Source organism: Micromesistius poutassou (genome assembly GCF_964030765.1).
Source record: "Micromesistius poutassou genome assembly, chromosome: 16".
NCBI lineage: Eukaryota > Metazoa > Chordata > Actinopteri > Gadiformes > Gadidae > Micromesistius > Micromesistius poutassou.
In genome coordinates, this window is record NC_140286.1 from 12,913,935 (window position 1) to 12,941,334 (window position 27,400).

General features: G+C 47.4%; 1 protein-coding gene across 3 annotated transcripts; it reads left to right on the forward strand.

Annotated features, from left to right (window-relative positions):
• The first annotated feature begins 10,905 nt into the window (after positions 1-10,905).
• On the forward strand, positions 10,906-26,638 carry rb1cc1 (RB1-inducible coiled-coil 1). 3 transcript variants are annotated; one of them, XM_084481229.1, is made up of 23 exons: positions 10,906-11,234; positions 12,308-12,440; positions 12,544-12,670; positions 12,914-13,084; positions 13,344-13,546; positions 13,902-14,316; positions 14,421-14,591; positions 14,758-14,942; positions 15,674-15,860; positions 16,790-16,871; positions 16,965-17,029; positions 17,125-17,228; positions 17,884-18,010; positions 18,481-20,423; positions 21,323-21,521; positions 22,118-22,226; positions 22,477-22,783; positions 23,277-23,355; positions 23,477-23,524; positions 23,889-23,947; positions 24,191-24,318; positions 25,332-25,402; positions 25,562-26,638. In XM_084481229.1, exons 2-23 carry the CDS (start codon positions 12,370-12,372, stop codon positions 25,637-25,639), a joined length of 4,929 nt encoding a protein of 1,642 aa, XP_084337355.1. In that variant the 5' UTR covers positions 10,906-11,234; positions 12,308-12,369; the 3' UTR covers positions 25,640-26,638. The 3 variants fall into 3 exon arrangements, with proteins under 3 accessions (XP_084337355.1, XP_084337357.1, XP_084337356.1); XM_084481231.1 differs by having other exon boundaries at positions 23,304-23,355; XM_084481230.1 differs by lacking the exon at positions 10,906-11,234 and adding an exon at positions 11,484-11,723.
• The last annotated feature ends 762 nt before the right edge of the window (positions 26,639-27,400 follow it).

The following is a 27,400-nucleotide window of genomic DNA, read 5'->3' on the forward strand; positions in this document are numbered from 1 at the left end:
GAGAGGAGGCAGGCACTTCGGGAGCAGGGCTGGCGCAGGGTCCACTATCTGACCCCTCCACCACCACCACCACCAGCAGCACCACCCCCTCCGCCACCAGCCACCCCCCCCCAGGGACCGCCACACGCCCCACAGACCCGTGCTCTGTGTAGGGGCCGGCTGGCTCAGCTCACCCCCGGCCGTCGGGGGTCAGACACGCACGACGCCGCGTGTTTGAGCGCGCATTTTGAACAGCGATTTGTGAAAAAAGGACAGAGAAAGATGGATCGGAGCTCGACATGACCGTTCCTCATGACACAACAAGCAGCTCTTTGAGGGAAGGGTGGGGCGCGTGCAGAGGCGCTGGTATCTAGCCCCCCCCCCGCCCTCTTCTTCTTCGATTGCCCCCCCCTGAAGAAGAACCTGGTGTGTGGTGTGAACTGGCTGTGAAATGTTTCCAGTTTCTCTTAGGGAAGCCGCGCTCAGACGTTAGAGACTAGAGGATGAAGGCGGACGCTGGCGTCGAGAACACAGACGTGAATCGACAGAGCATTTGCATGTGACTCCAAACAGAAAGCGCTCAGCTCGTCGCATCGCTCAGGCCGATGTGACGAGCCTTTCATGCCCGAAATGTGTGCTGCGTTTCATGCTTGTTGTAGTCGCGGTAGTAGAAGGAGTCATAAAACTGTACAGTACCCAATAATCTGAAGCCCCTGAAAAAGAAATTATAAAATAAGCGGTCGGCCGCAAAATGTTGTGTATTCGTCCGGGGCCAACGAGATATGCAAGGTAAACTCTCTCTCAAAGATATTAACATTTCACACACTTAAAAAGCTGTCTTAAGTGAAACATAAGAAACACGAGCAGAGTCGTGTATATCCCAGCCTTCACAGATGTGTTTATGTGGAGTCTAAGTTATCCACTGTTACACTGCGGCCAGTAAATACTAGCTGGGCTGCTCTATAAACACTAACATACCATAATAAAGTCTGACATCAGACACACCGGGACACAGGCCTGCTGTGGCAGTAAATGACTTGTCCAATACTTTCATTTCATATTTACAATTCGATTTCTGCAATTAAATCCAGCAGTAACCACAGCAAAGTATATGGGTACAGATGGCTCACAGCATTCACCATCTTAATCACACTCTAATGCCCTGACAAATCTAATCTCAGCAACACACACAAACACGCACCTTGGCATCAATAACGTTGATGTGGCTCGATGATCGGAACCCCAAACAAAGTAATCCCAGCCTGCCATGGCAATCATCCTTTATTATGATCAAACTTTGTTTACAAAGGGATCCACGAGGCGACTTGCAAAGCAACAGGAAGACAAGTGGCAAGTTTCCTTTGCTTCTACTGCCTTACCCTTTAATAATGGGAGGCATGTGGCTCAGGAGGTAGAGCGGGTTGGCTGGTAACCGGAAGGTTGCTAGTTCGATCCCCGGCTCCTCCTAGATGAGTGTCGTGGTGTCCCTGAGCAAGACACCTAACCCTAACTGCTCCCGACCAGCTGGCTGTCGCCCTGCTTTGTTGACTCCGCCGTCAGTGTGTGATTGTGCATGTGCATGAATGGGTGAATGTTGGGCAATATTGTAAAGCACTTTGAGTGGCTGGTTAGAAAAGTGCTTTACAAATGCAGTCCATTTAACACACATTTTACTATTTTTTCATTTTTATTTTGCCTATGTTTCCTTTTACTTATCCATTATTTTATTTTATTGTACGATGACGCTTCTATGTGAAGCACTTTGAGTCTGCCTCGTGTGTGAAAAGTGCTATATGAATAAAGCTGCCTTGCCTTGCCTATATGTCCCTGTGTAATGTATGCCCATAGATACAAAAATCCATTCATAGCTGAATGCAAGAAATCCTCATCCTTCTTGCTGCTAAGAGGTCGTACACTCCTGTTAGTTACCCTGGTAGCAGGAAATTGCTTAGGTACCAGTATGGCAGCTGTAAGAGCAGAGGTCTCCGCCTGTGTGCATTGTGTATCTGGCTGTCGCTGATATTGGCATTTCTGTACACAATGTTCTTTGTGTGCAGACTGAGTGTTAGCTTGGGATCCCTATGCCGTGTCTGGGAGAAAGCTGTTGATTTAGGTGCTCCAACCACTGCCCTCGCTGTGACATTGGACGGCTGCTACGTGTGTGTGTGTGTGTGTGTGTGTGTGTGTGTGTGTGTGTGTGCTACGACTTTTGGAGGGCAATGCGACACACAATACACTAATCAGCAATTAAAACGTGCATCGTTGAAACAGGTTTATATTGTATAATCATCAACAACATTTGATGATGCATGGATCAAGGGAACATTTATTTTGGAAGATGCATTTATTGGAGCCAATTCAGTGGAAGCATGCGTAGTTAAACTGGCAACCTTGAAGATTTCTGTTTCGTTATGTTTGCAGATCTCATTAATTAATAATACTATAATAACAATAATAATACTGCAAATGCACAGTGTTTCCTCAGTGGGCCATAGGCTCAATCACCATTGTGTCACCTCATTCTGAAATGGATAGACTTAGCAAATATTTATTTTAATTAAATCTTCAAGATCACTTCTTCATTCCCTAACCAATCACAATCACCTTCCCCATCATAATCTTCATCATCATCATCACCATCACCATAATAATCAGTGCAATGTAGGGTAAGATCATTCAGGACTCTCCATACTAAGAGAACTTGGGCACCCAATGAAAAGTATCCCACTGGGCCCCGTCTTAGTTATAGTCTGTTAATAGACTATACGCCGAAGGACAAATTAACTGCAAACTCACTAGTAACATGAGCGATCTCCACATCCACTCCCGCCTGTGCCACGTGCAACAAGACAAACGACAGAAGGATTTGTCAACCTTTGTAGTACTGTGATAACTGGTACAAATAATAACAGAGAAAAGCCACGGCAAGAACGTCTTTTACTGTGTTTATTATTTATGATGTCATATTAACCAGTTTGCTGAAACCAATGGGTGCTCGTCTGAATACCGAGTCTTTAGGGAGCACTGGGAACAATATAATATCCTCAAAACAAAATGTTTCCCTCATGCTGTTTTATATGGACAAATGATCTTGCAAAATAGCCGTACATTGTGTAAAAGGTCATATTAATCTAGCAGCCAACGAGAGATATATATCTCGGTGGCAATGGGCGCTACGTTTACTAAGTGCTAACATTTCTATTCATGTTTTCTCCGGCATTCTCGGCTAACCCTGTGGTTTCCGTAGCAACAGAATCAGCACTGATTCAAGATTGAAGAGGCACAGATTTGCAGTGCTGCAGCTTAGGTGAATACAAGTCAACCAACTTTTGCGCAGCTTTTCCCCCCACAGCTAGGAAGGGAAATGTGAACGAATCGGTGCAGGGCATTGTGTGGAACACCTCTCACTTAATAAGGGAATAACACACTGTAACAGCCCTCGGGTCAAGGTGCCATTCCTCTGACAGGAACATACTGTACGTTGTATCTGGCCATGATATCAATATATAATGAATGTACTGCGAAACCCAATGTGTTTATATTCAGAAAGCTGCGATGGAGTCTGCCACATCGGGCTTCCTGTGCTGGCCGGGACTTGGTGATATGTGGACATAACGGACACTTTGACCACCAAATGAAGCGAGCTGTTTAAATAGAAAAGGGTATATAGGGTAATAGGGTTGGTGATCTGCCCTGTATATCTATTAAATGTCAACAGTCGTCCTCATTGAATTATGGAAATATCTCTTTACTCCAAAAGCTGGATACAGATTTTAAGCACACCGCACACATTCCTTCCTATTTGGAAGTAGGAAATTCCCTTTACCTTCCAACCAATCGCTGCTCATCGCAGTGATATAGACTAAATTAGCTTAGCATTCAAACAGAGGATGGCTCAGAATGTGCACGCGCACACACACACACACACACACACACACACACACACACACACACACACACACACACACACACACACACACACACACACACACACACACACACAGAGCTGCTGACCCGTTTAGACAGGGCTCTTGTTCTTGCTTTATAAGCTGTTTAAAATAACTCCAGCACTTTTTTCGATGCATATAGTCGCTACCCTATTTCAAAATAGACACGCGGGTGAAAGACTTGCAGAAGAGAGACTTATATAGAGACCATTGTCACTATATGAAAGCCACGCAAACAGACGAGAGCACTGATGTCATCAAAAGCATCGCAAGAAAAGAAGCCTGCGTGAAACAAAACTACTTTCTGAACGATCTAGATTCCTTCCAAAAAAAATTAATCAGGGACTCCAAAACAAATTGGTTCCTTTTTTCACAGGGTTGTGGCTGATCTTTACTCCACTGTTGTGTTCTGACCCAGGAGCAGTTTGGGTCAGACGTCATAACACACTGTGGCCTCCACCCACCATTTGTGCATGCATAGTGGTTAATTGTACCCACAGAATATGTAAATCCCTTGATTTAACGTTTTATCAATGTTTTTACAGTAAGGACACAAATCAATATGACTGGACCGGGAACCAAATCTCACATCACGTCGCCCATAAACGATCACAGAAATTATGACGTTCATAAACAACACGATGACACGTGTCTAAGAAATGAAGATTCATGCACCACAGAGATACTCTTTCCATCATACATCACTTCCACTGGGATTAGCCCCAAAAGCAAAACTAGGCCTAATGTCTGATATGCTGATTATGATTCATTCCTCTTTCTGAAAGTGGAGGCTGTGACCAACGTATTTCATCTTTTTATTTGCTACAGTCAAGACCAGGCGTGCATGCATACACAACTGGCTCTTGAATACAGTTTCAAAGCAGAACAACTGGTTGCGGGATTTGGAGAGGTGTCGTACTTACCTCTGAGTCCCTACAGGTGTGTTTTGGAGTATCTATCTAAAGTGGTGTTCTAATAAACGCATGGATAATTAGCACAGGACTGAATGTGAGTCAGTATCTAATAGGCCTAGAAAAGAGATACTCAACCATCCCATCTGAGCTGCAGTCTGCTGCAAGGGGGAGGTGGTGCATGCCATTGTTGAAGCAAACATTTGTATAAACATCTGCTTGTATATACAAGCGGTGCTTATGGAACCCAAACACGCCCAGGTTCAATGTATAGCCCTGCACATAGGAGCTCATTGGTGTGCCTCATAACACCAGCCTCAGGTTATATAATCTTGCGTTCAATTCCCTGCCAATTGATTTATCATTGGGTATTTTGGTGGGCAGGCCTGTGTCTCATTTGGATGCTTTGTAGTCCACTGGCGGTTCTGGGGATGTCAACAGGAAGTATTATATTTGGGCAGATGCTCACTAAGCCACAGAACAATGGGGAAGCTAATAAGCGTATACCGAGACAACGTCTCACAAGTGAGTGCAATAATGAGTAACACTGCATTGTAAGAGGGTAATCCCCCGTGAACATCCCACTAAAGTGTGATTGTTGACACTCTTGTGCCCCCCTGACGACTAAGACCCCCCCCCCCCCCTCTCTCACACACACACACACACACACACACACACACACACACACACACACACACCCCAAACACACCACTACAAGCTGCAATGAATGAAAGACAGTAAGCACTATTGTTACACCATTGTTGTGTTCCTACTCACCTTCAATGGAGATGACGTGTTCCCGGATTTGGTTCTGGAGGGCTAGGTCATCGATTCGTTCGATCAGGTCGTAGATCGCATAAATGTTCGGGTGCACGGATTCAAACCGATGGATCTCGGCTCTGATGGCCGCCGAGTTGGACAAAACAAACTGAGAGCCACCCTGGCCGGGCTGGGAAGCCTGGCCGGATACTGTCCCTCCTGAACCGAACTGACCAGCCCCGGAGCTGGCAGAGGACCCAGATCCGAACTGGGAAGGAATGGACTGGGGTACCTGGACTGGGACCGGCGATGGTACGGTGCCCGGAGTGGGCATGGCCGGCTGGGACTGCTGCGAGAGTCCGGACACGGACACTGGGACGCCCGACTGGAAATTCATTGTTTTCACAACGCCTAAAACGCTCTTTTCAATCACAGTGCGGGACTGTGGAATCCCAGCGATCCGAACGAAAGTGCGCGTAAAACGAGTCTGGTTCTGAGGAGCGATCGGCTCAGACGCGTCAATACTCGGTCGCCAGTTGCAACAAAACGCGGCTCTGGTTCATATTATCAAAACTTGACTTTGGATCATTTTCCGTTATTGGCTAGACCTGTTCAGGGCCCCTTCTTTCTGTGGCTTGGAAAAACCGCAATGCCTATACCGCTAGACACTAGACACTCCTCTTTAGGATCACGCCGTTTTACCCGAGCAGCTCAGTGGTGAAGGAGACAATGGGGATACTGGGATTCAACGCAACGGCGCCCTGCTCCAGTGCCTCGCTAGCCTTCTTTCTGCACTGAAACGAAACAGCAGTCAGCCCTCCTTGGTCCAAGTGGTCCCTGCCCAGCGCCCTCCTCCTCCTCCTCCTCCGCATGGTGAAACGTCACCCAGCGCGTAATTGTCCTTCTGAAGGGGGGAGGGCGTAATTCGATGGAAGGGAAGTGAATAACACAACGTGCACACAATCATAATAACCTTACCTGGCGATTATGTAAGCCAAAAACCACCAAAGACATGGATATGACATGGAAATAATTAGAATGATAATTATATGCTGGGCTGCATGTAAATAGCATCCCCCGCGGTGCATGTGGGCATGTGTGTGTCTTTATGCTGTGCTGGTGTGTCAATCATGATGCGTTATTTTACAAACGCCTGTCACACCACGCCCGTGGACACAAACAAACGCACAGTGATTTGGAGGAACGTGGTGCTTGCATAAGACGAATGAATGCCTGACACACAGAGGGAAATAAATTATAAATATGTTTCATTCATGTGTGTTTGCACCCATTGCTTCGATGGACTGCATAGTATTGTATGCGTGTAACATAAAAAAAACAGGTATATAAATATAATAATAATATTAAATATTATATTATATCCTATAGCCGGTACAGATCCAATAGATAGATAGATAGATAGATAGATAGATAGATAGATAGATAGATAGATAGATAGATAGATAGATAAATGATCTTTCCTCTATGTACAAATATTCCAACGTTTATTTTCGAGAGAAGTAGGCAGTTATTAACGGGCTATGCAGGAAGCCACGGGCCTGGTTTATCTCCAGCCGTCTGCTACCATCTGTTGACCAAATTAGGAACATCCACACTGCGCTCTCCAGGACTCGTTACAGTCCCTGACAAACCACCAGATCAACAATGTGCGTCCGTGTGTAGGCTACAGTATGCGTTTCAATTAATTTTCAACGATTTATTTTAGATAAACCAATAAAGTGGATCACTATTGTGAGCATGCGCCTGTAGCCTTGTAGGGCTATGTGTTCGTCTGTGTGTGCAATTGATTTAAGGTTGCAGTTCTTTCTTAAATGTATTCTGTATTGATGACCTGATTTTAAAACCTGAACTATCCTTAATTCAGCAGCCAACAATGACGCGCCATATCCTGTGATATGAATTATGCGGATCATTCTCTTGCCCATTTTTCTGCATTGACAGATGGCAGTGTTGGCACCAGCGTTTAGGCCAATATTTATATAATCCTTTCAACAGAATCATTTGAACATCATCATCATCATCATCCTCATCATCCTCATCAATCATTTGTTAACAAAACCTCAGACCTAATCTCCAACAATGATGAGGAAGGTTCTGACTTGTCCCTCTGGAGCAAAGATAAGCAGCCTTCTCATGAAAGTCCTAACCAAGGAGCTGGTCGACGACTTGAGGAGAGCACAACCACAGAGGACGTACACGCCACTGTGTCTCAATGGGACGACTGCGGAGAGGGTGAGCCGTTATAAACGCCTGGGAGTCCACATCACACAGTATCTGACACGGTCAACACACACTCTGACACTCTGGACTAGGCAGCGCCTTTACCACCTCAGGCTGCCTCCCTGAAAATCCTTCAGTCCTTCTACTCTGGAGATGCAGGGCTCATCGTGACAGGAGGCCTCACTGCCTGGTGTGGCAACATCTCCGCTCAGGGCTGGAGGACGCTGCAGAGAGGAGTGAGTCTGGCTGAAAGCAGCATTGACCCTACACTACACACTCCCCTCTCTGGGAGTCTTTACACCGTGAGGTGCAGAACCAGACACACACACACACACACACTCACACACACACACACACACACACACACACACACTCACACACACACACACACACACACACACACACACACACACACACACACATACACACATGCATATACACACACACAGACACACACACACACACACACACACACACACACACAGACACACACACACACACACACACACACACACACACACACACACACACACACACACACACACACATATAAATTGTTATATATATTTTTCCACATTGTTTCTTTACAGATCCCTTATTGATATCCAGGCCTACCCCTGTTGCTTCTTTTTACTGTAAATATTGTTGCCAACAATGTATTTGTACAATACTGTAAGCAATGCCATTCTCATTACACTGTACATCCAGAATATGTATGTCTATATGATGGATAAAGTTATTCAATCTTGAATCAAATATAATTTTTGCTTAAAACACATGTTGAAATCCACAGTTTGACAGGAATGTAAAAACCTTTATCGTGTAATATTCACTTCTTCCGGGACACAGAATTGTAAGATGTGATATGATTTCAAATACAAATGTTGTGTGAGTATCAAATGTTATTCATGTGACGTTAACTGTTGAGAGAAGGAGAGTACAAGCCTGGTAGAATTATAGCATAGTACCGTCTGTCAAAATGTATCAATAACAAGAGTTTGCCACTTCTTTACATTATAAAGTTTTTTTGTATTACTACATTACTTATATAAAGACCCCTCCCTGTCAAATGAAGGAAGAGGAGTCTTTATAAAGGTTCTGCTCCTGGACATTCGGGGCAGCTATGAATATTAAAACCAGGATAGAAGTTCACTCAAGTCAAGTCCAGGGGCCTCTGTAAATTATTGATCATTTAGTTTAACAGAGAACCCAATTTCAGTCTTCTATCTAACTTTATCCTCTGCCGAATAACTTCTTTGGGGCCAAAATGCCGTATCAATATTTAATGTACCCTATCAAAAATGTTAAATCATAAGACTTTCAAAGTTGTGCAGTGTCAGCGGAAGTCCTTATCAAAGACTAACTGGGAAAATGGGAAAATCCTACAGCATTGATAGTGGCAAACCTTAAGTTTCCTTAAATGTACTTACTGGAAAGGAAAATTTGTTAGGAATAATAACAATGGTGCATTTTAATGACACAGAAATAACGTTATGGCTTTGTTGTGGAGGTTCAGATTTGCCTCTGTACTGCTGTATATTTGGTACCCAACCATAAATAACTGAACACATGTGAAGCATCACATACAAATGAAAGCAGGCAAAGACAATCTCTCTACATCCCCACTTCAAATTGCTGTTGTTAACTTACTTGTAATGTGTCCATTTGTATCTGAACGGAACAACAGTTAAACTGAATTACGTTGAGGACTTTTGCTACTGTCAATTAAGTGGTACTTCACCACTGCCGTGATGGCTGTTGGGATGTTTAAATCCTATTCTTTAACTGCTGCTTTCAGGCACACTGCAAAGCGCCAAAGGGACATTAGCCCACAGCTCACAAAGGATAAATCAGCCGATAACGGCACTGATCTTTATTAAAACATGCTCTTTAATGTCGTTATCTGCGTCTGTCTTGGACCACAAACTTTCGTCTGTCTTGGACCACAAATCTGTTTACATCGTGGTGGTTCACAGTTATTTCTTAACTGTGCTCCAGATGCCCGCTCAACCTGCCCTACAAAAAGCATGTTTTTTGAATCAGTGGAGTTCGTAGTAATTGTCCTGGCATTTCAATATCAATGGCACATAGAAACCTCAACCAAAATGTTTCAGCTATATAGAAGTAATAAAATTAAGATGTTTTAATAAAGTCTATGACAGTGGAAATTGATGGTTGATAGCTTTATTCAAGATAATAAAATAAAATTCGTTATTTGTCTTCTGTTTTCATGTTTTCTTCACAAAATAGCTAATTTATTGCTGCCAGAACTTGATGCTATAAATAGATTGGCTATGGTAAATACATATAACAAATCAATAAGCAATAACATTAATCAACAAACAAATAAATAGCACAAATATGATACTATTATTTATATAGGATGATATAAAGTATAAGTATGATTATAAGTATAAGTATGATTATAAAGTATGATTGCCCAAAAATAAGTCCTAAGAGATAAGTGAGAGAACGTTATTTCGTGCATAATATTCGGTTGAAGCATAAGCTGTGAATGCAGCTCTAGGTTTGGAAAAACAATCGCACTAAAGTAAAGAATAATCAAATAACTCCTCTGCAAATCAGCAGTCAGTAACCTACTGCAGCCTCGGTAACCACACCCCTCCTCATGTTGCAGCAAAACACTGGACATTTCTGTATGTATTTTCCCAGAATTCCCCAAGCTTATAAAGTGACGACACCAACGCGTGATGGGGAGTCGCTCCCGAACGGGAACAGACTCTTCAGAACAGTTCGCCTTCAAACACGAATATGATGAATAGTCGAGGGAAACTATGCAATCACAATTTACCCACAATAAACACCGCTATTGTATGCACGCATCGACCGATCTGTCCCTCAATCAATAAGCCCCCTATTTATTTTTGGTCGAAATGTCGATTTTACGCCCATATAAATGGGAGTATACCGAAATAAAATGCGACGTGGAAAGCCAATAACGTGTGAAAAAAACATTATGCATACAGTCGGTAAATTAAACCGAATCTCTCAGTCAACGCCGTGGGAGGCTCGACCAACACAACATCCATCCGACCGGATCGGCCACGCGTCGCCCATCACGGGACGAAAACAACAAAATAGACAGCTACAGAAAAGGGTGTTAGCCTAGCTTCTACCGCAAAATAAACACCGCACGTCGCGGCTTCTGCACCGCCAAATACACGCTCTACACCCCAACCAATACCTCGGTAGTCATTGGGCGACATGAACGCGTTGTTATTCAACTCAGCCGTCCACGGAGGATAGCCACATACAGCTAGCTCCGTCCTAGCCTGCCAAGCTAGCCCAATGCCAGCCAATATAAACCAGGTTAGCTAGCGCCGCAGCTAGCCACCTCTAGAGGTGCAGTACACAACGGGGATGCGAGTAAACAAAGGTAAGAGCACCGAAACCAGCAACACACACGCTGTGTGCGGCCGTGGCTTCACATGACACCGTCCACCCGGCGGCCTGTCTAACCCGACCTGGTCCCTGACCCCGGCTGGTCGATCAGGATAACTCGTTATATCTGTATTACACAGCCTTAGCTGGGTGTAGCTCCTGGGGGCTAACGCTAGCCGCTAGGTGATAGTCGGTTGCCAGCGCATCCAGGCGGTGTCATTGACTTATGCTACGTGCTAACAGCTGCTACCGTTCCTCCTTACGGCCCGTGGATAACCACGTATATAACTAGCTAAGTGGACGTGGTTAGTGGGTATTCACAGGTTTTTACCCAGGGACCGATAAATGGAAGAGCTGCAGCGATCCTAAGGTGTGAAGTGGGTCAGGCAATAGCTTTATTTAAGCCGACATCTGTTTACGCAATTAAGGTTGTGCTGGAGAGAAGCCCTACAGGGGAACTACTTAGTACGGCTGATCGATACACGTATGTATTTCAATTGACATCAAGCCTGATTTGATCCATTTATCTGTCTAATGAATCTCGGATGGGTGCCTCTCAAACGTAGTGTTTTTTTTTTCCGGGCCTGACCGTTGTGTTGGTTGCAAAGACACTGACAGTCATCGATCATTTGTGTTTTTGTGTGTGTGTGTGTGTGTGTGTGTGTGGGGGGGGGGGGGGGGGTCTTTCTTATACTATGTATGGTGTGAATTATCATTATAACATCGCTGTTACAGAAGCTTATCACTATAGTCGATCGTGAACAACCTACTACGTTGTCGCTGACTTTAAGTCATGACATAAAGCGGGTCAACTTGTCAACACAGTGACTCAGCTGCTCTTACTAATGACATAGTAGACAATGACATGTTGAAAAGCAACGCAGCAACCCCCATGTCTTTCTGTAGAAATAGAGCTGAAAGTTGTCTTTTGAGTGTCGACTTGAGTTGTAAAGTAGTCCTGCAACATTGCCAAAAAGCCTCTTCACGCAGAGGCAACTTTAAACGTGTGCTTATCAAGACGTTTTGTGTATGGATTGTAATGCAATGTGCCTGTCTTTTTGTTTCTAGGTTGCCTTTGAATGGCTAAATGGTGACGATAGGCAAGCTAGCAGAGCTCTGGAAGATTCAACATGAAGCTGTATGTGTTCCAGGTTAACAATGGCAGCACGCTGACATTTGACACAGAGCTTGCTGTGCAAACGTAAGAATTGTATATACACTCTTTGAAAAACAACCCATTTAAGTTGAGATGTTTTATCTGCCTAGTGTTGTATGTCAAACTCCTGTCGTTGTGCTGTTGCTAGTGTGCTGGACCTCAAACATGCCATCCAGGTCAAATATAAGATTGCAACACAGCATCAAGTGCTGGTTGTCAATGGAGGGGAGTGCATGGCTGCAGAGCGCCGGGTCTGCAGCTACAGCGCTGGAACAGTGAGTTGTCCATCCTTCTTTAAAGTGGTATTAGTATTGCTACCATTGTCCACAACCAAACAATTTATTTGGTTATTCTTTGTTGTAAACAATATATATACTTTACAGTAGTACATTGGATGTCTCACTGAAACAAGCCATATAAAAAAAAGTAAAAGTAGAAAAAAAAAAAAAAAATATATATATATATATATATATATATATATATATATTTAACTTTTAATATATTTTTTAAATGCTTAGGACACAAACCCCATATTCCTGTTCAACAAAGAGATGATCTTGAGCGACCGGGCTCCAACGATCCCCAAGACCACCTTCTCCATCGAGAATGAGATGGAGCTCAAGGTGGAGGAGTCTCTCATGATGCCGGCCGTCTTTCACACTGTGGCCTCGCGGACTCAACTCGCCGTGGTAACCATCCACCTTACATTTACATTTACATTCAGGGCATTTAGCAGAGGCTTTTTAATAAGGTGACAGCCAGCTCGTCAGGAGCAGTCAGGGTGAGGCGTCTTGCTCAGGGACACCTTGACACTTGTGGTTTCAAGTCAACCCCACCTTCAGATGAATCGTCTCCCATTTAAAGAATGATTCAAATTTAAGCTCTGGGTATTGCAGTATGTGCATGGGAGATCCTGCTGAGATCATGAGTCTTATCTGCTTCCCGCAGGAAATGTTTGAGGTGGCCAAGAAGCTGTGTTCTTTCTGCGAGCGGCTGGTTCACGACGAGCACCTCCAGCACCAGGGCTGGGCCGCCATCATGGCCAACCTGGACGACTGCACCCTCTCCTACCAGAAGCTGCTCTGGAAATACGAAAGCGCCTACACCAATTATCAACAGGACTTTGAGGAAATCAAATACAAACTCACAAAGTAAGTTTGGAGCTGCCCTCCGGTGGAGCGATGTGGATGTTTTCCTGTGGAGCGGGTGGATGTCTAGCCACGTCGCTCAGCAAGCAACCCACAGATTATTATTATTATTATTATACTTCAGAAGCATTCATGTGTTGGAGATTTAATGATGTTGTGTTTGTTTCTGCTTATTAAAATGAATGACATTCAAGATCAGATAATATGGTTGTTAAAGGTTATAATGCATACTATGATTATTATTTAGCAAAATAGATTTGATATGCAATACATATTATGAACAAATAATATCAGTTTCTGATAGTACCTCGATTTTTTTCATTTTTCAAGCAAACAATGTACTTTGCCATTTTTGCAGGCTCGGTACTGCGGTCTCCGTCATGGCAAAGATACCTTTGCTGGAATGTCTGACCAGACACAGTTACAGGGAGAGCGTCGAAAAGTCCAGCTCCACCCCGGACAAGGACTCTGACGAGACGGAGGGGGAGAAGTCCACCGACTCCATCCTCCGCGGTCCTCAGAGACCCTCCAAGCTACCCGCGTCCTTCTCGGCCCCTGTGGCAACCGCCTCCGGGTCGCCTAGCGACCAGGGAACCAACGAAATGACGGACAGTGGCGGGCTCCGAGCGGCTCTGCAGGAGGAGGAGGACGACAGTCCAGAGATGGCCCTACCTCCCAACTTTAATGTAACACTACTGGACTGGATCAATGTACAAGACAGGCCCAACGACGTGGAGTCGGTCGTCAGGAAGTGTTTTGATTCCATCAACAGGGTATGTGGCTCTTTGGTGAATGCCGCTGTTGAATTGGCTGGATTTATTCCCAGCTTTTCCTTTAAGAAAGCAGGGAGTGCTTATTGATATGACATGTCTTGCAGCTTGACCCGCGGATCATCCAGCCCTTCTTGGCAGATTGCAGAGACACCATTGCCAAATTGGATAATCAAAACATGAAAGCCATCAAAGGGCTTGAAGACCGGTTATATGCGCTAGACCAAATGATTGCGAGCTGCAAGAAGCTGGTCAATGAACAGAAAGAACTTGCTCAGGTAAGCGGAACAAGGAAGCGGGCGTGTTTTCGACTGCCCCTTATCAAAGGGTGGAAACTCAAAAGGAGCTTGTTTTTTCCTTTTCTTTTTTCCCTTCCAGGTTATCTAGTTCTGCACAGTTGGTACGTAATGCGCGTGCATGCTCTTTTGCTTTTGAATCTCACAGGGATTCCTGGCCAACCAGAAGCGCGCAGAGAACCTGAAGGATACATCTGTTCTGCCAGACTTGTGTCTGAGTCACGCCAACCAGTTGATGATCATGTTGACCAACCACAGGAAGCTGCTGGACATCAAACAGAAATGCACCACTGCCAAACAAGAACTAGCGAACAATCTCCAAGTCCGACTCAAGTAAAGCAGAGATTCATCGTTTTTAAATGTCTTTCTTATTTGATTTCCGTGGTTAAATGTGGTGGACATGGATTGTAAAAAAGTAAAATAACTGACATATAAGACATATAAGATGTTTCTGCTACAATCTTAATGAATATCACATTTTAGGGAAATGTCAAATATTTTATTAATATACATCTCAATGTCAGCTGATAAACTCTGTACAAACAACTAAAGCTTAATTCAGCTGCCGTTAATGTGCCTGCATGGTGATTGGTCACTACCTCTGACCGAATGACCCTTGGCAACGTAGCCAAAAGGGGAAATAGACTCCACCCATTAAATCCGCTTGAAAGATAGAAAGAAACCAACAAACTGAAATCCTTTGATATTTCACAGAACATAATTTGGATTTCAAATGATGGTTTACATGAAGTGTCATTTACTGATGCTTCATTTACACCTTGATAATCCTTAATAACATTATTACAAGTAAATAATTCATTCCTGTTGTCCATCCCTTTAAAGACGGTGTAAAGTCTAAGCCATCAGTAACTCCATCACAGACTACCTGATGAGTCAGAACACATGAACTTTGAGAAGCTGTCTTATTTTCTTAAATACTTATTGTGTGTGTGTGTGTGTGTGTGTGTGTGTGTGTGTGTGTGTGTGTGTGTGTGTGTGTGTGTGTGTGTGTGTGTGTGTGTGTGTGTGTGTGTGTGTGTGTGTGGGGTCCACGTCCACCCCAGATGGTGCTGCTACGTGATGCTCCACGCCGACCAGGACGGCGAGAAGCTGCAGGCCCTGTTCCGGCTGCTGGTGGAGCTGCTGGAGCGGGTGAGGGTGGTGGAGGCCCTCAGCACGGTGCCCCAGATGTACTGCCTGGCCGTGGTGGAGGTGGTGCGGAGGAAGATGTTCATACGCCACTACAGAGAGGTACTGTACATTTACCTTTAGGGGCTTTAGCAGGCGCTTTTATCCAAAGCGACTTATAATAAGTACATTTGTCAGAAGAAGAAAAACAACAATATATCACTGTCGGTACAGTAAGGATGTTCATAGAACCAAGTGCCAAGCACTAACAACTGCTAGGGTAACCCATTCCCTGTATACAACAAAGATAGCTAGGATAAGATGCTACACAATGTTACGATTTCTTTTTTTTCAGTGCAAGGACAAACAACATACAATAAGTGCGTACATAAAGTGACGTACATTAAGTGCCAGAATGTACAACATACATTAAGTGCATACATTAAGTGACGTACAACATACAATAACTGAGTAAGAGGGGTGTGGGGGGGGGGGGGGGGGGGGAGGCTGCAGTCTAGTGAACTCTGAACAACTGTACCAGCGAACCGCTGCAATGCGGTGTACAAACCCTTCAGTCAGGGTCAGTGGTGGGAGGGTAGGACAGGACAGCACTCTTTCTGGTTGTTACACCGTCCTAATCTAGGTGGAGAAGTACACCAGAGTTACCTCTGGCCAATTCAATTATAACTTCGGAATTGGCTGTCATGTTGTTTATTTTCAAGCGAGATCTTATTGATTTTCAGCCAATGAGGCTGATTGTTCACTCGGCATATTTTATAGTGTTGCAGTTCCTCACCACACAGATGGGTGAATCGACAATCTCGTTCATTAAATGAATACCAAGTTTGTGAATTCATAGGAGGAAAAGGATGTCACATTTTGGCAGCACCAGTCTTCAGACATGAGCTGAGCCATGAGCAAACACGCTGAGGGAAAGCTGTCTCCACATGTTTTCATTAAATTTTGTTGGTTTTTTATCTTGACTAGAACGTACTGTAATAGGAGTTGAATTGCCAAGAATTCAAACCGTTATGTTCTCTCACTCTTTTCAGTGGGCATGTGCTCTTGTCAAAGATGGGAAGCAGCTTTACGAGGCAGAGAAGTTCAAAAGAGAAACGTTTGGAAAGCTGTTTCGTAAGTATGCATTGACTCGTCCACTGTGATAGAATCGTATGTGTCTCAGTGTAAGATGCGGCAAAAATGTAATCTTAATTCCTTGCCTTTCAGGGAGGTCGTTTCTCAGAAACCGTCTGTTCAGAGGACTCGATTCCTGGCCTCCGACATCGTTTTGTGTAAGTCTGCATTTCCACCCAGAAAAAGTCCATAACGTCCAGGGGAACTCTGCTCAGATTTGCAACCATTTTAATGTAACCACTGTTGTTCTCAGACACGAAAGCCCAGACGGTTTGACTACGAGCTTCCTGACATCTCCCTGGAAGATCTGCACTACCTGAAGTCCTGCTGTCCCACCGAGGTGCAACCCTTCCTCATGTGAGTAACCGTCCTGAATCACGCCCCTGCCAACAGACGTCGATGTGACCCTGATATAGTCTACCGTATGGGTGGAGGAGTTGTCTTGGCTGTCTTTTCTCTAGTCAACTTATTCCTTTATGTATGCATTGAGGGTAGGTCTATGAGATTTTCTTTGCTCATAATTCTTGAAATTCTCTTCATATCCCAACAGCAGTCTATTTATCAGATGCTGTGACCCCAAAAAAAGAAACCAATCTTGTTTCTGTGGCTGTCACAGGCCTGTAAGCAGCCTTCCTGTTGGTCTACCGACCAGTGAGGAGGGCTGTAGTAAACCAAATAAATCCTGGTAGACGGAAATCTGACCAACTCTACGACTCAGTCGATGAGGAAAAAATGATAAACAAAAAATCGGCACATTCTCTAGATTAATTTAATTAATTGGAGAGAGGCCCGAAGAGGTTTTTTTCATTTTTGTTTGTACTTGGAAAATCTAGCTGGCTTGTCTTAAGTTGCCTACCACAGGTTGATGATGTAAACATAACTGTATTGAGACAATGGCTAATAAAATGTTACAGTAACTCTGAGTCAGAGATGTACCATTCGGTTTCGATGATTGCACCAGTGTAATATTTGACATCACCTTTTTCTAAACGTACTCATGGATGTCCCTCAGGGTTCCCACGCTGTGTGACTTTGAGCCTCTGAACCGCCACGTGGAGATGCTGCACCAGCTGGTCCAGGCTGCCCAGAGCATGGACGAGATGTCCCGCACCATCACAGACCTGCTGAATGAACAAAGGGTACTACGGACCACCCCCTCCTTATCTGTGTCACTGGTGGCTGACGGGTCAATTATTAACGATGTACAGTTAAAGTGGAAGTAGCCATTGGGGGAGTCGATGTATGGCCATATGCTGTTCTGTTTGCTTGCCCCCATTCTTTGAATTCCCAAAGAATACCGTGCTTGATTCAAACACAAATTCCGAAATGTGTTCAAGATGTCTTCCATATTTTAAATCGTGATATATGTTGTATCGTATGGGTGGAGTAGTTACCTCGGTTGTCTTTTCTCTCGTTATGGTTTTGGTCATAATTCTCGACATTTCCTTCAAATCCCAACAGCAATCTATTGATCAATTGCTCTGACTTCGATCATTTGCTCTGAATATCTTGCTCCATCCAAACACAAATCCCAAAACGTGTCCCAAGATGCGTTTCACATTTGAATACGTCAAAACAATCGACTTGTTTTTTTCCGTTTTCCTTTCAGGCCTCCTGCAGCCAGAGTGCCAGGTCCGCCGCGATGACCCCGCAGTCCGACGGCACCCCCGGCTCCACCACCCCGACCTCCACCTCCAAGACGCCCTCCCTCCACCTCAAGAGCCCCTCCGCCCCGGGCCAGCCCCCGCAGCCGGCGGTCCCGGCGCCGCTGGAGGACCTGTCCCCGGACAGCATCGACGCCCAGACCTTTGACTTCGAGACCATCGGCCACCCCAACATGGAGCTGGTCCTGCAGCAGGGCTCCCTGGACCTGGACTCCCTGGCAGAGAGCCCCGAGTCGGACTTCATGTCGGCCGTCAACGAGTTTGTGATGGAGGGCGCCCTGTGCTCGCCGGTGCCCCTCAGCGACCCCACCAGCCCGGAGATGATGGTGGAGTCCCTGTACTCCTCGGTCATCAACGCCATCGACAACAAGCGCATCCTGGACTGCACCACCCTGGAGATGGAGAACACCAAGGCGGCGGCGCTGGAGCAGGCGATGGAGAAGTACCGCAGCGCGGCCGAGGAGTCGCAGTACAACCTGCGCAGCGTCAAGGACGACCTGCGCCACCTCCGCGGCCTGGTGCTCAAGGAGCAGCGCGACTTCGGCTTCAGCCTCCAGGCCATGTGCCTGGAGGTGCGCGGCGCCGTGGACGGCATGCGGCCGGCCCAGGAGCAGGAGGCCGGGGAGCGGCACCGGGGCGAGCTGCACCTCCTGCGGCAGGAGCTGGAGACGCGGGTGCAGGCGCTGACCCGGGAGAACGAGGGCCACCAGACCAGCGTGCGGGAGGTGCAGCGGGCGATGCTGGAGCTGGAGGCGCTGCTGGAGCACAAGCAGGGCGAGCTCGCTCGGCTGGAGGGCGAGAGGGAGCGGTGGGCCCAGGCGGAGACCGGTCACGCGGAGCGGACGCGAGCGCTGGAGCAGACGCTCCGGGAGCAGGCGGAGGAGATCCAGGGCCTCACCGCCGCCGGGGGCTCGCTGGAGGGGCAGCTGGAGAGCCTGCGCTCGGAGATAGAGCGGGGCCAGCGGGAGGTCCGGGAGGAGCTGGAGGCGGCGGAGCGCTCGCACCTGAAGGAGCAGGAGGACAAGATGAGGCAGGAGCACGAGGCCCAGCTGGAGCTGCTCTCCGGGCGGCACCTGGAGGCGCAGGAGCAGCTGAGTGAGGCGCTGCGCGGCCAGCTGAGCGAGGCGGCCGCCACGCTGGCCTCCGTCCTGGGCCAGAAGAACGGCGAGATCGGCGAGCTGGAGGCCCGCGCGGCTGAGCTGGCGGACCTGCGCTGCAAGCTGGAGGTGGAGCTGGCCCTCAAGGAGTCTGAGGCGGAGGAGGTGACGCGGTCGCTGGCGGAGGCCCGGGCGCAGCAGGCGGAGGCCGTGGAGCTGCGGGTGGAGGCGGAGACCGGCGCCCTGCGGGCGGAGCTGGCGGAGCTCGGACAGGAGCTGCGGCGGAGGAGCGAGGAGCACGAGGTGGGGCTGTCGGAGCTGCGGGCGCTGATGCGCCGGGAGAAGGACCACTGCATCTCGGAGCTGGTGGAGCGCCACGAGGTGGAGAGCGGCGCGCTGCGCGGCGACGTCTCGGCCCTGCAGCGGCGGGCGGCGGAGGCGGAGGGCGCCGACGCCCAGCGGCAGGAGAGGGCGGAGAAGGAGCTGGACCAGCGGGTCGCCGCCCTGCGGCAGGAGAAGGAGGCGCAGCTGCTGCGGTCCCGGGAGCAGGAGGAGGAGCTGAGGAGCGCCATGGCGGACATGCAGGCGGAGAACGACCTGCTGTCCCAGAGGCTGGAGGAGGAGGCGGAGCGGCAGCGGCAGGCGGAGGCCCGGCAGAGCAGGGAGAGGGAGGAGGAGGAGGCCTCGAAGGTTCGGGAACTGGAGGCGCAGAGGGAGGAGCTGGAGACGAGACTGTTGGACAGAATTCAAAAGCTTGAGGCTGAACTTCACGCGTGCAAGTCGACGAACAGGTACGTGTTTGGAAGTGAAAATCTCATAGACTTATTCTTGGAACAGGAACGTTGTTTTTATTTGGTTTGTCATTCAGTGAAACGGATTAACTACTGCACTGGAACCCTTAATCACTGTTTTGTTAGTACGTGAGTCAAATATCACCAGAGAGGACACTAAGACTAAGGATAAAATATTCAGATCGTATGAAAACCAAAACAAACAATGCTGCCGTTGGTTCAATGTAACTCCCCACTCCCCCTATCATCATTAATCGGTGGTGCCTGGGCCCTGCTTGTACCATCTAACCCTCCCCTCCTGATCCTTACCATCTAACCCTCCCCTCCGTACCATCTAACCCTCCTCTCCTGATCCTTACCATCTAACCCTCCCCTCCGTACCATCTAATCCTCCTCTCCTGATCCTTACCATCTAACCCTCCCCTCCTGATCCTTACCATCTAACCCTCCCCTCCGTACCATCTAACCCCCCCCTCCTGATCCTTACCATCTAACCCTCCCCTCCGTACCATCTAACCCTCCCCTCCGTACCATCTAACCCTCCCCTCCTGCTCCGTACCATCTAACCCTCCCCTCCGTACCATCTAACCCTCCCCTCCGTACCATCTAACCCTCCCCTCCGTACCATCTAACCCTCCCCTCCTGCTCCGTACCATCTAATCCTCCCCTCCGTACCATCTAACCCTCCCCTCCGTACCATCTAACCCTCCCCTCCTTCTCCGTACCATCTAACCCTCCCCTCCGTACCATCTAACCCTCCCCTCCGTACCATCTAACCCTCCCCTCCTTCTCCGTACCATCTAACCCTCCCCTCCTGCTCCGTACCATCTAACCCCCCCCCCCCTCCTGCTCCGTACCATCTAACCCCCCCCCCCCTCCTGCTCCGTGGTGCCGTCCAGGGGGGAGGAAGGCCAGTCCCTGCTGGCGGAGGACGCCGGCGCCCCCCCGGCCGCCGCCTCCCCGCTGTCCCTGGACTCGGCGCTGCAGGAGCGGCTGCAGCAGGAGCGCGCCTCCCTGCAGAGCCAGATGGAGCTGCTGGAGAGGAGGAAGGACCAGGAGATGCAGAACCTCAAGACGTCGCTCATTGCCGAGCAGCAGGTACAGAGAGAGAGAGAGAGAGAGGTTGAGTGACGGGTTTGACGAGCGGTCTGGTCTAGTCGGAGGGGGGGGGAGTGACGCATCGATAGAGTCGAAGTCGCAACGGAGCTGATGTTTTTTTAATAAGATGATTGCTTTTCGATGTGATGATGGAAGTTCAAGTGTTTTTGTAAAGTTTTTTGCATTTGTAGCATTTGTTTTACAGCCCTCTGCTTTTTAAATTGTCAATTGCCAATCTTATTTCTGGCCGTGTTTGTGTGTGTATCTTTGTGTTTGTGTGTCTGTGTGCTTTGGTTGTAATTATAGACACGTACACACAACATGGAATGCTGTGGGGACCTTGCGTATACTTGATAGTTGCAAGCGGGGTAATTAAGCACTAGCCGTTGTAATTGAGTGAGAGACGACGCTAAACATGCTGCCTGCATTACTGTAAATACACTGTGAATGCACTGTAAAAACATTGTATGTTTAACAGCCTGGAAGGAAAACAACTAGTTCTTATGTAGAAAGACAGTCGAGAAATTGATTGTACGGCTGTGTTTGGCTCCAGGAAGCTGACCTCTTGCTCCCCCCCCCCACCCCACCCCCCGCAGACTAACTTCAACACGGTGCTGACCCGGGAGAAGATGAAGAAGGAGCAGATCATCAAGGAGCTCACAGAGAGCCTGAGGAAGGTCCGCCAGCAGCAGGAGACGGACAAAGGTGAGTCCACCACCCTCCACAAAGAGGGTGGTGGAGTGGCCCCTGTTTGAGGTCGACTCGTACGAGTCGACCCACCAGCCACCAGCCACCAGCCCACCAGCCTCCCCAAAGACTGGAGGAGGATTCATAAGGTTCAGTTTGTGTCTCTGGTGAACCCCACACTGACCCCTCTCCCCCCTGTCTCCCCTGTCCCCCCCCACCCGTCTCTCTCCCCCTGTCTCCCCCCTGTCCCTCCCCCTGTCCCCCCCAGCCCTGATCGAGATGCTCTCGGAGGACCGCGCCAGCGTCATGCAGGAGAAGAAGCACCTGGAGGAGGAGCTGAACCGCATGCGCAGCTCCGCCCTCATCTCCTCCACCTTCATGACCTCGCAGCATCAGCCGCCGCCCCCCCGCTCGGCCATCCCCCAGGAGCCCTGCGAGGGCGGGGCCACGGCGGCGGGGTACGGGGCCCCCGAGTTCCCGGGCGACCCCGATCGCCTGGCGTCCGTGGTGCCGGTCGGCGAGGAGGAGCACGACCGCGTGGACCCGGCGGTGGAGGCCAGCATGGTGGCCATGCAGTAAGAGACTCCGCCTTCACTGTGGAATGGACACAGTCAGCCCGGGCCTAAGTGGACTGTAGCAAATGTTGCTACAATCTATCCATCATACATCTATGTGGACACGCCCCCCCTTCTGGTGTCACTAAAACACAGGAAAAGCCCGATTTTCAAACGTGGCATAATGTCACCCCTTTAAGAAATGCACTTCAGCAACAGTTAACAAGTCCCAACTTGCTGACCCATGTTCAGACCTTTATTTATAACTTCAGCTGAATCGATTTAAGAATCAAAGAAACAGTCTCTCATCCACACCCATGCAAGCATTTTAAATTAATTTGCCATAAATGACAGATGCATTAAGGCCAGTGGAGGGCAGGCTAGGATTAGACTCAGAGTAATTCTGTTTCGATGAGCACATTTAATCTGGTCAGTCTGCCCTAAAGACCATGTTGTGATATTTGATGCAAACCTTAATGACAATACACTGATAAGAATTCTTGATATTTCTCAGCGAGAAATATTTGTTTTCTCTCCCTAGTGACACCATTCTGATGACTGAGGAGAAGCAGAGGATAATCCTGCTTGAAAGGGTGAATACAAGACCACTTCTAAACCCACCGGTTTTATATACTCTGGTTATATACTCTGGTTCTGCCTACGTCTGTCCTTTCTCTTGGCTGCGTCTAAATCAACGTTTTGATTCTCCCGCAGACGTTACACATGAAGGAAGAAGAAAACAAGCGCCTCAGCCAGCGACTGGTAGGGCTCGTTAACACTTGTTCAATTAGTGCTTTGTAACGCGGTGCTGTGTGGCGCCACGGCCACTGGGTGGCAGTAGCATCAAAGAAACATTAGAAAGCCAAAGGCATAAACGAGCCCGGAGTGAAAAACGCATCATGAGAGTAAATCAATGTCATTTAGAAGCCACGCTGTTTACTGGGTAGATTTTATCACGGGTAAAATCATGTCATTTGTCACTCTAGCATATCTATTCAAATGGCTTTCTATAGACCTTAGGTTAACACTATATTATATAATAATACACACCAAGAGTGATTACCAATGCAAGTCCAAGGCCCAGATGCATCCAAAATTCACGATTTTCTAAATGTCGTCCCTGCAGATGTCCCAGAGCATGTCCTCCGTCTCCTCTCGCCACTCAGAGAAGATCGCCATCAGAGAGTAAGTGGACCCCCCCCCCACCCTCAATTCTCGGTGTGGTGGCTATAGGGTGGCCTGACTCCCAGACCAAAGGTTCTGGGGTTTGTTTCCCCACCTGCTCCTCACAGACCATACTGCCATGCATCTTAACCCTTAAATGTGTGGTCGTCAGTGCGGAGGGAACACGATGACACGGTCACGCTCACTTCCTGTCTCGCTCTCTCTCTCTCTCTCTCTCTTCCCCCCCCCCCCCCCTCTCTGAAGCTTCCAGGTGGGCGACCTGGTGCTCATCATCCTGGACGAGAGGCACGACAACTACGTGCTGTTCACCGTGGGGCCCACCCTCTACTTCCTCCACTCGGAGTCCCTGTCTGCGCTGGACCTCAAGCCAGGTGGGCCCCGTGCGCTCGCTGCATCACACACTACTGCTGCTGCTGCTGCTTCACACACTACTGCTGCTGCTGCTGCATCACACGCTGCTGCTGCTGCTGCATCACACGCTGCTGCTGCTGCTGCATCACACGCTACTACTACTGCTGCTGCTGCTGCATCACACACTGCTGCTGCTGCTGCATCACACACTGCTGCTGCTGCTGCTGCATCACACACTGCTGCTGCTGCATCACACACTGCTGCTGCTGCATCACACACTGCTGCTGCTGCTGCATCACACGCTGCTGCTGCTGCTGCATCACACACTGCTGCTGCTGCTGCATCACACACTGCTGCTGCTGCTGCATCACACGCTACTGCTGCTGCTGCTGCATCACACACTGCTGCTGCTGCTGCTGCATCACACACTGCTGCTGCTGCATCACACACTGCTGCTGCTGCATCACACACTGCTGCTGCTGCTGCATCACACACTGCTGCTGCTGCTGTATCACACACTGCTGCTGCTGTATCACACACACTGCTGCTGCTGCTGCTGTATCACACACACTGCTGCTGCTGCATCACACACTGCTGCTGCTGCTGCTGCATCACACACTGCTGCTGCTGCTGCGTGACGCTTTATTCAGACCCACGGCTGAAGCCGGGCGGCATTTATGGCTGCTAAAATTGAAATTATTCAAATTATTATTCGGTGTATATTTATTGGTTTACATATTCTGTGTTTACACAATTATTCTATGTATGTATGTATTTATTCGTTGACATAATTATTCTATTTATATATTTATTGGTTTACGTTTTGTGTATTTACACAATTATTTTATGTTTGTATTTATTTGGTTTACATATTGTGTGTTTGCGTAATTTGTTATTGTATTTTGTTGTGCGTTTGAAGGCTTGATATTGCCAGTGTGTTGCGTTCAAGAGCTTGATATTGGTTGTGTTCGTTATAATACGAGGTGGTTGTGCGCGGGCGTCATCAATGCCTCGTCTCTCTCCTTACCTCCAGCGTCGGGGACGTCCAGAAGGCCCTGGGTGCTCGGGAAGGTGATGGAAAAGGAATATTGTCAAGCTAAAAAGGTGAGAGTATAGATAGAAAGCCTAGAGCCCCCTGCTGGGATCCAGCGTTTCCTCCGTGTGTCGTACGCTGGCATGCAGACACTCAGTAGCGACACCCGTCCACGCCTCAGCTGACATCTCCTTGGGTCTCATCCAATGTGTGTCCCCCTCTCCCTCCAGGCCCAGAACCGGTTCAAAGTCCCCCTGGGAACCAAGTTCTACCGGGTGAAGGCGGTACCGTGGAACCGGAAGGTGTGATGGGCCCCGTGCGTTAATGTATGTCACGTATGGATCTTGCATACGTTCTCTGAATTTGAAGTGAATCTCTACTTCATAATTGAAAGACGGTGATAATTGAATGAAGCTTGTCATACTTTGAGTTATTTTATCTTTTTAAAAGGATCCCACCTGCCCTCACTTTTTCCGTTATCTTTATTTTATTTTTTTAACTCATGTTCTTGTGGACCAAACTATTGCTTTATGAGGGGGTCACCCTGTGTGTGTGTGTGTGTGTGTGTGTGTGTGTGTGTGTGTGTGTGTGTGTGTGTGTGTGTGTGTGTGTGTGTGTGTGTGTGTGTGTGTGTGTGTGTGTGTGTGTGTGTGTGTGTGTGTGTGTGTGTGTTAAAATGAAAGAACAAACAAAAAAAGAAAGTATTTGGATGTCAATATTAGTTTCCATTTATCAGCGATTTGTCATTTTATTTTTGTGGTAAATACTGTATCATAATCGGCATAATTCAAAAATGAAAAATATCCATTTATTATAAATGTTAATGGAGGAATGTTCATGGCATGCATACTGATATTTTTATTTGATTTACTTATCCAGATAAATGTTGTAGTTTGAAATATGTAGTAAAGGCTGTTTGTTACCCACGATGCAGTATGGCGCTCCGGTAGTCCTGAGACGTACGTTATGAGCGACCGGCCGCGACCTGTCGTCATCGCAATCCTTGAAATGCACTTTCAAATAAACCCCGCCTACCACCCCCCCCCCCTCCCCCTTGCCCATGCTTTTCTGTTGATTTTCAAAAGGGAAGTCATTGAGCTGTCAGAAATAAGGTGTATATATATATAAAACACAACAGCACACTCTTCTCGCGTCATAAACATATTGATATGTAGAAAGGAATAACCATGTGACTTGTGTTTCATCATCGGAGGACATTGTACATTATCCATCAAATCACAAATGTAACAATAATGACTGTATTGTAAAAGATATTAGAGTTTTGAAACAATAAAGGATTGATCCCAAACTTACAAAGACGGTGCTGTGTTTGTGAATCAACGTTGTGTTGAGGTAGGCCTTCCTGTACGTCCACTCAGAAATTAAAACTACTGCAGTCACAAGACAAAGACTACACAGCAAACGTTTTGAGTATTGAGTTTTGATCAAAACGTTTATATTGTATTTGGTATAACTTTTATTAAGGTACGGTTGATCATAAACAATCAAGTCACTTAAAGGGTCTTGGAAATCTCAAGACAATAACAATACAAAGCAAACGTTTTGATCCAGAATGTACTTGAGTCCATCTTACGTCCGTCCCTATCAACCGTACTTTAATGAAAGTTATTTTACAAAGCACAACGCTCAAACATTTTGATCAATAACAATGCTCAAAGTTTTGATCCAGAATGGATGGACTTAAGAATGAACTTAAGTCCATTTTGGATCAAAACGTTTGAGTATTGTATTCTTTCAAATAACTTTTATTAAAGTAGGGTTGATCATAACAAAACAATAAACCATCACCCACTTAAAGGGTCTTTTGAAATCCATCCCCCCTCACCCACTCAACCTGTTCCAGGGGACAGGAGGGGGGGGGGGTGGGGGAGTGATTCCCAAATCCGCGTGGAATATGCGCTAATAAAAGATGAAGCCATTGTGGTGAAACCTTGGCCGCCGTTGCCACGGCGTCGCGGGGAAACACACTTCAAACACAATCAAGTCGGGGCCCCCCCCGAACGCGAGGGCCCTCCATGGAAGAGGGAAAGAAGCGCGAGCAAACCCAC

What these genes read in the sequence shown, in the direction of transcription:
- rb1cc1 (XM_084481229.1), top strand. Translation starts at nt 12,370, where the DNA reads ATGAAGCTGTATGTGTTCCAGGTTAACAATGGCAGCACGCTGACATTT. An exon ending in GAGGTGCAACCCTTCCTCAT is followed by an intron (nt 17,229 to 17,883) that starts GTGAGTAACCGT and finishes GATGTCCCTCAG; the next exon opens with GGTTCCCACGCTGTGTGACT. An exon ending in GCGTGCAAGTCGACGAACAG is followed by an intron (nt 20,424 to 21,322) that starts GTACGTGTTTGG and finishes GGTGCCGTCCAG; the next exon opens with GGGGGAGGAAGGCCAGTCCC.